This window comes from Orycteropus afer, unplaced genomic scaffold (genome assembly GCF_000298275.1).
Source record: "Orycteropus afer afer isolate SDZICR_OR568_19922 unplaced genomic scaffold, OryAfe1.0 scaffold00647, whole genome shotgun sequence".
Taxonomy (NCBI): domain Eukaryota; kingdom Metazoa; phylum Chordata; class Mammalia; order Tubulidentata; family Orycteropodidae; genus Orycteropus; species Orycteropus afer.
This window is the reverse complement of record NW_006922234.1, coordinates 215,335-227,286: the sequence shown is the minus strand read 5'-3', so window position 1 is coordinate 227,286 and position 11,952 is coordinate 215,335. Positions and strand designations below refer to the sequence as shown.

General features: G+C 38.6%; 1 protein-coding gene across 1 annotated transcript in view; it reads left to right on the top strand.

Annotated features, from left to right (window-relative positions):
* Positions 1–11,467, top strand: part of VAMP7 (vesicle associated membrane protein 7) — a 34,347-nt gene extending 22,880 nt beyond the window's left edge. The window contains exons 7-8 of the mRNA XM_007956635.2: positions 6,448–6,540; positions 11,399–11,467. Coding sequence (XP_007954826.2) covers positions 6,448–6,540; positions 11,399–11,467 — 162 coding nt within the window. The remainder of the gene's footprint in view (positions 1–6,447; positions 6,541–11,398) is intronic.
* The last annotated feature ends 485 nt before the right edge of the window (positions 11,468–11,952 follow it).

Genomic DNA, 11,952 nt, shown 5'->3' with positions numbered 1-11,952 from the left:
AAACATTTGTGAAACAATAAATATTGAAGTCGGTTGTAACCCACTATGAATCTTGAAAATTGAATAGTTCAGTCACTTTCTTGCTTACTGTGGTAGCATGTGCTCTCCGTGCATCAAGCAAGTGGCATGCAATGGGAAGGGCCAGTGAGCCTTCAAGGGGGCAGTGTGTCTCTGTGACCAGTTTATGTTATATGTGTTACATGTCTCTTTCCATTTTCCATCTGGTTACTAGATGAAGGTTTGAGGAGAGATGATTGATAGATATGAGGTGAAGAGAGGAGGACAGAGGTACAATTTGGGCCTACACAATTTAAATGTAAATGCAGAGTAGTTTACACCTTGAACTGATCAGTAATTGATCATGTTTGCTGTGACTGATGGCTAGAACACAGTGGGTAAGAGCCAGGCTGCTTTGGTTTGAATCCCGTCTCTGCCACTAGTTTTGTGACCTTAGGTAAGTTACTCAACTTTTGTGTGTCTCAGTTGTCTTCATGTAGAAAATAGAGATGCACCTACCTCTCACATCATTGTCAGTGTTAAATCAGATAATGCATGTAGAGTGCCTAAGACAAGGTCTGGTACATAGTACCAGCTATGTAAATGTTTATTCTTATTGTCATTTTTATAGAGACAGCTATTAACAGCGTGTTTTAGGAGGATGGACAGAATCCTGGGTATTACAGCATTTTGGCAAACAGATTTTTCATCAAAAGGTAGTAAGTGGCATAAGGGTGGTACTATACAGAGATTTTAGAGCTCACTTTAGGACCTATTGCTGGGGCCCAAAGAGGGCAAAGAAGAATCTAGTCCTAGATCTGCAGACCAATTGATTTGGTACTTCCAGCTTAATCCCTGAAGATGATCTTGTTTCGTTAGAATGGTCTGTGTCTGACCAGTGCTAGTATGTTGTTGTTATGTGCCGTCGAGTCGGCCCCAACTCATAACGACCCCTCCTTCAGTTTCCGAGGCGGGATCACTACGGAAGTAGATTGCCCCACCTTCCCTCCGAGGAGTGGCTGGTGGGTTTGAACCGCCAGCCTTCTGGTTAGCAGTCAAGTGCCTTAAGCACTACGCCACTAGAGCTCTCCAGTGCTAGTATAGTCTTCTTAATTTAAACATCATATAACCACCACCCAGATCAAGATACAAAAAATGTACAGTTCCTTCCATGTAATAATCCCTGACAGAGTTCCATGGTCGTATTTTGCTGAGCTATAGCACCATACGTATGTTTTTCCTAATTATGAAATTTATAGGAATGGAATCGTATGTGTCATACGATATGTGTCATACAGAACCCTTTGTGTCTGGTGAGATTCATCCATGTTGTTGTAATAGCTGTTTTTTTATTGATAAATACTGTTCCATTGCATGGATCAGGAGCTCTGGTGGCACTGTGGTTAAGGCATTGAGCTGCAAACCAAAAGGTTGGTGGTTTGAACCCACTAGCTGCTCCATGGGAGAAAGATACTACAGTCTGGTTCCATAAAGATTTATAGCCTTAGAAACCCTATAGAGGTCACTGTGAGTTGGAATCAACTTGATGGCAGTGTGTTTGGTTTGGGGGTTGGTATTGTATGAATAGACTACAAAGTATCTGCATCCATTTTCTGTGGCTTTATTTTTGGATTCTCTGTTTTGTTCTATTTAGCTATTTGTCTTTCTTTATGTCAGTGTGACACAGTCTTGATTCCTCTTGCTTTATAAAGCTCTTGAAATTAGGGAGAGTAAGTCTTCCTCTCCAAAATTGTCTTCATTATTTTAGGTCCTTTGCATTCCCATTTATGTTTTAGGACAAACTTGTTATTTTTCACCTCTGCAGGTTTGATTTGGGTCTTTTTATATGTTGTTCACGTGTGTCAGCATGTGTGTGCTTCCTTTACCTTTTTGAACATATGCAGTATATTTATAATTAAAGTATTTATTCTGTTTACATACCATGTACATACTGATAGAATAGGATTTAAATGTGCCATCTCAGTCTTTCCTTTTTATATGCCCATCCTTTGTTCCTCTTTTTCTTTCTTTTCTTTGATTGGTTAAATATTTTTAAAATTATTTCATTTTATTGCCTTATTGGTTTTTTAGTTATAGGCTTTTGTAATTTTAGTAGTTAGAGTTAACTGCTCTCAAGAAGGCTGGTGGTTCAAACCCACCAGGCACTCCTTGGAAGGAAGATTGGGCAATCTACTTCTGTAGAGATACCGCCTCGGAAACCCAAGGAGGGGTCGCTATGAGTCGGAACCGACTCGAGGGCAGTGAGTTTTGTTTTTTGGTAGAGATTACAATATACATTCTTAATTTGTTATATCCTGTCAACATATAGTACTTTGCTGTATTCCAAATGCTGTAAGAACTTTATAACATTATAATTCCATTTTCCTTCTCTCTTAGGTTTTGTGCTACTATTACATGTATTTTACCTCTATACTCAAGCTTAAAGCAGTTATTTGTATTTTTATATTCACCTACTTTTCTTTTATTCTTCATTACTTTCTGCATTATTGTGTTTCCGTTTAGTAGTATTTCCCTTTAAATTGAGAAGTTCCTTTATTATTTCAACTTTCATTTTTTGGAAATCTTTTTCATCTTTATTTTTTGAAAGATATTTTCTTTGAACATGTTTTTTTTTTCTTTGTAATATTTGCAGTCTATGTCTTTTAATGCTTTAAAAATGGCATTCTATTTTCATTTGGCTTCTGGAGATTCTGTTGTGAAGACCTCTGTCCTTATTCTAGTTTCTAGAAGGTAATGAGTTCCTCCCAGCTTCTAGCTGTTTCGAAGAGTTTTGTTTTTCTTTTTTTATTTTGTTTTCAGCTGTTTAACTTTAATGTGTGTAATTATTTTTATGTTTATTCTCTTTTGGGTTAACTGAGCTTCTAAAATATGTGGATTGATGTCTTTCATCAGTAATGGAAAAATCTGGCCACTTTGTCTTCAAATATTGCTTCTTTTCCTTTCTGTCTCTTCCTTCTTGGACTTCAGTTACATATATGTTAGATTATTTGTGTTCCATGTGTCTCTTATGCTCTGTTCTCTTTCTTTTAACCTATTTGTACTTTTGTTGGAATATTTTCTATTGACATGTCTTTGAGGTTACTAATCTTGTCTTCTGCTATGTGCAGTCTGCTGTCAAGCCTATTCAGTGAGTTCTTATATTGATATGTTGTATTTTTCAGTTTTAATGTGGTTTTTTATATAGATATTAATCTCTAATTAAAGCTCTTCATCTTACATTTATAATGTTGTTGTTGTTGTTTGCCATCGAGTCAGACCTGACTCATAGCGACCCCTCCTTGGGTTTCTGGGGCATTTTAAAATCCTTCTCTGAGAACTCCTACATCTGGATCATTTGAGGATTTGCATCTGTTGGCTATTTTACCCCTGATTATGGGTTACATTTCTTTTAAGAAATGTTTTGTAAAGTTTGATTACATACAGTATATCATGTATTAAAAAAACTTCAGTTACTGAGGTTGATGTTATTTTCCCACAATGAGAGTTCCTTCTTACCTGTGTTAGGCACATAGGTGAGGGGCTGACCACCAGTCTAAAATTGAGCTGGGCTGGGGTATGTTGCAGTTCTGAGTAAACTCAGCGTATGGGACTTTCCCAAGGGGAGCATTGTCGCGCATTTGTTACAGGCTCTTCCCCTAGCTAGAATTTGTCTCACACCTGGTGAAACTGTAAAATATTTTACTTTGCCTTTTCATCCAAGGCTTTGGTGCTACCCCAGCATTTGGTGAATATGATGTGGGACCTCATATAAGGCAGTTGTACAGAGTAGAAACAATTCAATCGCAAACACTTGGAGCCACTTCCTTTTTGTCCACGATAACAAATGACCACCAAATGGGTGGCTTAAAACAACAGAAATGTATTCCTTCCATTTACTAGTTCCTGGTGCTTCCAGGCGTTCCTGTGCTTGTGGCCACATCATTTGCTGGCTCTGCCCCAATCTTTACCTTCTCTTCTGTGTGTAGTCAAATTGCCTTTTGTCTCTGTCTCATGAGGACACTTGTAATAGAATTTAGGACCCTTTCTCCATGTAAAGGCACATTCACAGGTTCTAGGGGTTAGGATGTGGACATATCTTTGGGGCCACCATTCAGTCCACTACAGAAGTTTAGGACTCACGAGCCCCCCATGGCTCCTCATAGGAACACACAGCTACTGATGGATGAAAGATGCCATCAGGCCAGACATCTTGCCTTTGTCATTCTCACAGGGATTTAAAAAATCCATTTCTTGTTCTCTTCTCCTATACCTATCATAGTCTACCCGCCATAGCCCCAAGGGATGCTTTGGGAAGGTATAACAGCTTTTCTTTATAGCTAACTGGTTTGAAACAAGTGATTGTTCAGTGTTCAAATACTGATTTCAGTCTTGATTTTCCTCTTTTGGCTATAGTCTATGCTATAACTGCTACTATGTGTTTAAATCAACATCAAATACATAGTGGACACTTGTTGAACATTGACCGTATAAATCAATCCTGGATTTGCTTGATCAGCTTTCCATGTATCTTGTTGTTGTGATGTGCCGGACCAAACTCATAGTGACCCCTCCTTGGGTTTCTGAGGCAGTATCACTACAGAAGTAGATTGCCCAACCTTCCATGTATCTTAGGCTTTCTTAATTTTGCCTTCTTTTGTGGGAGAATTTTTTTGAATAATTCCCACAGAATCTGCTTGCTGCTGTTTATGTTCTATTTTTTTAATACAGTGTGTGAAATATTGTATTCTCTCATTTTTCCTGTTTCATGTCACTTACCTTAATAATGTGTTTTAAATCAATGCAGTGGTGTCTTGTATTCAAAGATACTTGTTAGATTTTATTATTACAATTATTCTCTTGTTTCCTATGTTAACTTTGTTTTCTCAAGAACTATTTACTCTCACTGCTTAACTTTTTCTCCTCCTTTTTAACCTCTGCTTGCCTTCGTATGACTTACTCACTGTGTATATTATGTCTAGAAATAATCTGTTTGGGTACTTAGTACATACTTAGCAGTTAGCTCCATGTTAAATTTTTCCTCTCTCGTATAATGCCTTTAACCCCCACTTTCACACACTGTCCTGGTGGTCTGCCTCAATTGAAACCCAGGGGCTATTCCATCCAGGACACTTGTAGAAGTCGTTGGAGAGAAATGTGCAGTTACAGGAGTTTTTTTTTTTTTTTTCTTAAACAAACAAAAATTTATTTAGGTGGAACATAAGTATTGAAAAGTGCATCAATCATAAGTGTATAGTTTCATGTATTTTCATAAAGTGAACATGCCTATCTTAGTGTGAGTTTTCTAGAGGAGCAAAATCAGTGAAATGTATATATAAATATATAGAGGGAGATTTCTTTCAAAGAAATGGCTCGTACAATTGTGAGGGCTGGCAAGTCTCAAATCTGTGGGTTAGACAGCAAGTTGAAGACCTCTGCTGGCTCACATGGTTGCAGGGGTTGGCAAATCCAAAATCTGCAGGTCAGGTGGCAGGCCAGAGACTTCTGCAGGCTTATGTCCCAAGATCCCAACAAGAAGGGTGTAGGGTTGAGGGAAGGAGAGAGGGCTGTGCCAGAACTTCCATGTATACAACAGGCAGACCACACCCCCAAGGAAACTACCCTTTCAGCTGATTGGCTGCTCATATTAAATCACATCATGGGGGTGATTACACTGTATTACATCATAGAAGAGTGATCAGTCCAGTGTCTGCCAAACCAGAGAATTGTAGCCCAGCCAAGTTGACATATAACATTAACCATCACAACATCCATGGGATTGATACCCTGATTAAAACCAGAATATGACCAGTGCCCTAGAAGCTCACCTTCTTCCCTCTTCTAGTCACTGCTCCCTTTCTCTAGTTACTACTACACCCTTACAGAGGATGTGCTCTGTCTGTGTCAAGCTGCTTTTGCTCACATTCATGTTTGTGACATTCATCTGCATTGCTGTGTGCACTGGTAAATTGTTAATTCTCAGTGCTATATCATATTCCATTGTGTGAATATGTCCCAGTTTGTTTATATTCTACAACTGATGAGTATCTAGGTAGTTTTTGGTTTTGAGGTATGATGAATATTTCTCTTAGAAACATTTTTGTATGTGTCTTTTGGTGAATGTGTATGTGTTTCTGTTGGATATACCTATAGAAATCAAACACGCTTTTATGGTTCAGAAATCCCACACATATGTTGGGCATTGCCTCAGCAGAGGAGAAAAAGTGGGCAGCCCTTCCAGTAGGCTAATACTAATTATGATGGGCCAGTAACAGTCTTACTTTGGAAAACTTCTGATTATGAATGGCCAGTTTCTACTTGTGAAGAGAGGACAGGGACAAAGGACACTGGTCTTTCAGAGAATTCACAAAAGAGATATTTTCACAGTGTTACTGCAGGGCAATCATTTTGTCAATGCCAGAGATCAAACAAGCCATTCTTTTTTTTGCCTAGTCTGTCACCTTCAAAACAACCAGCAGAAATCTTGCCCGAGCCATGTGTATGAAGAATCTCAAGCTCACTATTATCATCATCATTGTATCAATCGTAAGTTTTTGGCCTTTTAATGTATTTTTTTCCAACTCTAAAAAATTGGCTGCTGATCTCCTTGATTAGTGTTAATTGATTCCATTTTCTATTTTCATATTTCTGTTGTTATTTTTCAATTTATCTATTTTCTGTCTGGTGATCTTGCATAACTTTTATTAGATCTAATACTTCATCACTCTGTAGTTATGCTGTAGGTCAGGCAGGAATCAGCAAATATTCTGTAAAGGGTCTAACCAAAAACCAAACTCACTGCTGTCAAATCGATTAGACTCATAGCAACCCCTCCTTGGGTTTCCAAGGCGGTATCCCTATGGAAGTAGATTGTCCAATCTTCCTTCTGTGGAGCGGCTGGTGGGTTTGAACCACCAGCTTTTTGGTTTGCAGTCAGATGCCTTAGGCACTATGCCACCAGAGCTCCCCAGATAATAAATATTTAATGTTTGTGGGCCAGATATGATTTCTGTCACATATTTTTCTTTTTTAAAAAACAACCCTTTAAAAAGGTAGAAACGATTCTTAGCTCACAGGCTGTGGTCTGTAGTTTGCTGAGCCCTGCTCCAGGTAAATTATGCCATCTGTTAATAATTTTATCTCATCAAATTATATATGTATATATATGTGGAATAACTGTGGTGTTGATGGGCATTTTTACATATGTCTTCATTTTAATGGGAATGCTTCCAAATTCTACTATTTTTAAGAATGCTGTGTATTATGAATTCTTGTTAGATTTGCATTGTCGACTTTATACTTTCATTCCTGCATTATTAACAATTTTTATCGGGGATGGGTATTCAATTTTACAAGATGATATTCCTTCATACATTGAATGGATAATGTGACTATGTACCTTAAATATTAATGTATTGGAGTGCATTAACAAATATACTATGACAAACTATCCTTTGGTTACTGGGATAAATCCTAATGGATCATATGTGGTATTCTTGTAATACATGATAAGGCTGTTTTAAAAAACCACTGCTGTTGAGTCAGATCTGACTCATAGCGACCCCTCCTTGGGTTTCCGAGGCAGTATCACTACAGAAGTAGATTGCCCAACCTTCCTTCCAAGGAATGGCTGGTGGGTTTGAACCGCCAGCCTTCTGGTTAGCAGTCACATGCCTTAGGCACTGCACCACCAGAGCTCCCAAGTCTGTTTACTAATATTTACTTTATATGAATTGGGAGAAGTGACTGTGGTGCTCTTTAGGGAACTTGGAATGTTTCCCTGTGTGGTCAGACTATCTGGGAATCTTCATAATGGTCTAAGGCACTGGTTTTCAAAGTATGATCTGTGAACTTGTCAGAATTTATGAAATCACTACTATTTTCCTTAATAATACAAAGACGTGATTTTCATTTGTCACTGTGTTAATGTTTATACTGATGGTGCAAAAGCAATGGTAGATAAAACTGGTGCACCTTAGTGTGTGAATCAAGGCAGTGACACCAAACTCTCTAGTAGTCATTGTCTTCTTTATCGCACACACTCAGGGTAAAAGAAAATGCCAATTTCATTTAAGACTGTCCTTGATGAAGCAGTGTAAAGTCTGATTAAATCTTGAGGAAAAGTAATTGTGCAATTGTTTGACTTTTGAGCACTTTTTCCATGGAAACCCCATTGTCACTTGAAAGAATGACAAAGTATGTCTTTTCAGACTTGGTTACCTAGCAGGCATTTTCTCAAAAAGGGACAAATTGAGCAAGTCATTTCAAGGAAAAAATGACAGTATTTGTTGCCAATAACAAAAATCAAGCTTGCAAGCAAAAAGTGGAAATTTGGAAAATTTGTGTTTTTCATTTAGAAGATTAACATAACTTTTAAAGAATCAGTGTTTTCTAGATGACCACCCCATTGTAGTACAAAACCTTGCACAGGAAAAGATCCACTTAAAGTTAGTTGTTTTTGACTCATGACAGAGCACAGCTGCCCCACAGGGCTTTCTAGGCTGTAGTCCCGGGGGGGCGGGTCACCAGGTCTCTCCTGTGCAGAATCCTGGGTTGGTTCCAACGGCTGACTTTTTGGTTCGTGGCTGAGCACTGAAGCTGTTGCATCACCAGGTCTCCTTTAAAGGGCAAGATAGAGGGTGGATTTCAGTATCACCTCATTAAAAAAGGTTCATTGGTAATGGTTTCAGATATTGCAGCTAACCTTTAATATCTAAAAAGGCAATTAAAAATACTTCTCTCTCTTCTAAATACCTATCTGTGTGAAGTCAGATTTTCTTGAATGAAAGCAACAGACTGAAGCAGAAGCATATAGGAGAAGCCAGCGGTCTTTTATTAAACCAGACATTAAAGAGATTTGCAAAAATACACAAAAATACCAGTCTTCTCATTAGTTTTTATTACTATTATTTTGGAAAACTATGTTAGTCTGGGTTCAGCCAGAGAAACAGAACCAGTATAGGAGCTCTGGTAGCATAGTGGCTAAGGCACTTGACTGCTAACCAGAAGGCTGGCGGTTCAAACCCACTAGCCACTCCTCGGAAGGAAGGTTGGGCAATCCTACTTCCGTAGTGATACTGCCTCGGAAACCCAAGGAGGGGTCGCTATGAGTCAGGGCTGACTCGACGGCACATAACAACAACAACAGGAGGTAATATATTAAGAGATTTTTAGGTAAGGAATTAATTGGCTTATGCGATTGTAGGGACTGGCTAGGCAAGTGTGAAATCAGCTGGTCAGGAAGGGTAGGCTGTAATTCCAGGGCAGGAGTGAGGCTGCTGTCCACAGGAAGCATTTCTTCTTCCTCTGAGGAACCTCAGTTTTGTTCAATAGACTGACTGAACCACTCAGACTGTGTAGGGTAGTCTCCCATACTTCATGTCACCTGACTATGGACTTTCATCACATCTACAGTACACCTTCACAGCAACATCTAGATTCGTGTTTGATTGAATAACACGGGTCTGTAGGCTAGCCAGGAGCTCTGGTGGTGGTGTGCTTAAAGCATTCAATTTCTAACCAGAAGGTCAATGGGTCAAACCCACCAGCAGCTCCATGGGAGAAAGATGAGACAATCTGCTCCCGTAAAGATTGGCAGCCTTGGAAACTGTTCTCCTCTGTCCTTTAGGGTCACTATGACTTGGAATTGCTTGACGGCAGTGAGTTTGGTTTGGCTTTGGGCAGCCTACCCAAATTGACACATAAAACTGACCACCAAAATAGTTTTTTTAATACAAATTTTCTTTCCTTTTATATATGTAATGGGTTTATCATTATTACTTTTAACTGAATTAAATATATATTAACTCTTTTCTATTTTAATTTCGAAAATGGTAAATGCTGAGAATTATAACCCACCTAAGCAAGAGGGAGCTTTTTGGGGTCCTCAGTAAATTTGAAGAGTGTAAAAAGTGAGAACTGCTGGTCTTCTAAGGGGGGAAATGCTTTACTCTGGGGGTAGTTCATAGTTGGGTAAAGCTGCCTTTCCCCCCATCTTTGTCATTGGCAGAAGCCCAAAGTTATCTCCAAGCAGATATCTCAAACTCTGCTTCACCTCATCTCAACCTCCAGTGATTGCTAAGAGTCCCTCAAAGCAGGTCCTTTACTTCGGACGGAGAAGAGCAGCTGTAGACACAGAGGTGTAGTGTTGGAAATAGTTGCCATAGCCTTACTTGTTTCCTTTGCTTAGTATCCTCAGATGGTACCTTCTAGGCTCCTGGGCTTAAATTCTTCCTTCTCTTTTGATCTGGCAATTTATATTTATTTGTGAAACTGGATTTTTGTTCAGTTCAGAATATATTTATGGTTTATTTGTTATATGTAGGATACGGTCGAAATGCAATATCTTATTTTTGACATTAGATTGATACTTCAGCTTGAAAAAATGTTACATTTCAGCTGTAGCAGATAGTCACCTTTTTACCATGTGGGTAAACCCTGCACTTGTTGAATACCTGTATGTGTGTGTGTATGTGCATGTATGTATAAGTATGATTTCAGTAGTTTACCCTATACATTAATACCCAGATTTGATGTAACTAACTCACTCCAGCATTTCTAGAGAAGTAAGACAAAACACTACAGATTTCTTTTGCGGGGAGCATGGAATTCCTAACTATATTTTTCCCCAAGGATGTGAGTAATGAAATCAGTCATCATCGTTGTTGGTATGTGCCATCGAGTCGGCCCCGACTCATAGCGACCCCTCCTTGGGTTTCTGAGGCGGTATCACTACGGAGGTAGATTGCCCAACCTTCCTTCCGAGGATCCACCAAAATTGTAGTTTAAGGCAAAATAAAATGACTAATTTTAGTGCTCGGAAGGAAGGTTGGGCAATCCTACTTCCGTAGTGATACTGCCTCGGAAACCCAAGGAGGGGTCGCTATGAGTCGGGGCCGACTCGAGGGCATATACCAACAACCAATTTTAGTGCAGTGAACCTAAGGTTCACTATTTAAAATGAATATATTTAATGCTTAAAATGTTCAAATGAATCTACTTTATGGAGTGCAATACTGTGAGCAAGTATATACTATTTAAAAAATTATACTTTGAAATTACAATAATAGAGTTGAAAAATGTACCACATGATCTGTAATCAAACTAACATCATCAGTTTTCCTTTGATTTGTAATCATAATTACGATGTCATTATCCACTGAAAGGTTCATGGCAACATTCTTGCTTATAATGTCATACACAACCCCTACTCATGTGTTTGCATATATCCATATCACTCTAATAATTAAAAATATATCAACATATGAAATGTCCCAAAAATGTAGTCAATAATAAAATCTTAGTTTGAAGAAGTGATGGTAATTTGCAATCTTTATGACTGTTAATGACACATCAGTAAGAGTTGCTCTCACACAGCCTCTTTCTGCCTCACCTCTCCTTCCAGGTGTTCATCTATATCATTGTGTCTCCTGCCTGTGGTGGATTTACATGGCCAAGCTGTGTAAAGAAATAAGAAAGAAATGTTATTAACCAAGGATCGGTGAGAACAAGGAGTTACAAGTGACCCATGTGACTCTGACCTTTCGTTGCTGACAGGTGGTAGCTGTCAGCCCCTTCAACCCTCTTCTCACTTTTTCATTTTTTGATCTTGTTCTGTGCCTCCAGATTTCTCTCTGCCCCATCAACCAGTTTATCTCAGTGCACTTCAAACTGAATCACCATTTCAGCAGTAGCCTTAAAAAAGGCTTTTGTTTGTTTTGGTTTGTCTAACTAGGGTCGTCTGTTTAGAGAGACATTTTTGTTTTTAATTGCACAAAGCTATCTGTCTACTAAAGCTGAGGATCTTTGTATGTGCACACAGTATTCAAGAGACAGTATTGCTCATCTCATCTTAATGTCTTTTTGTTATTGACAAGTTTTAGGTGCTTTGAGACAATATAATAGTGAATAGTGGTTATTTTAGGAACTGAAATTAGATTGTTGGTGCTGCTGGTTTCT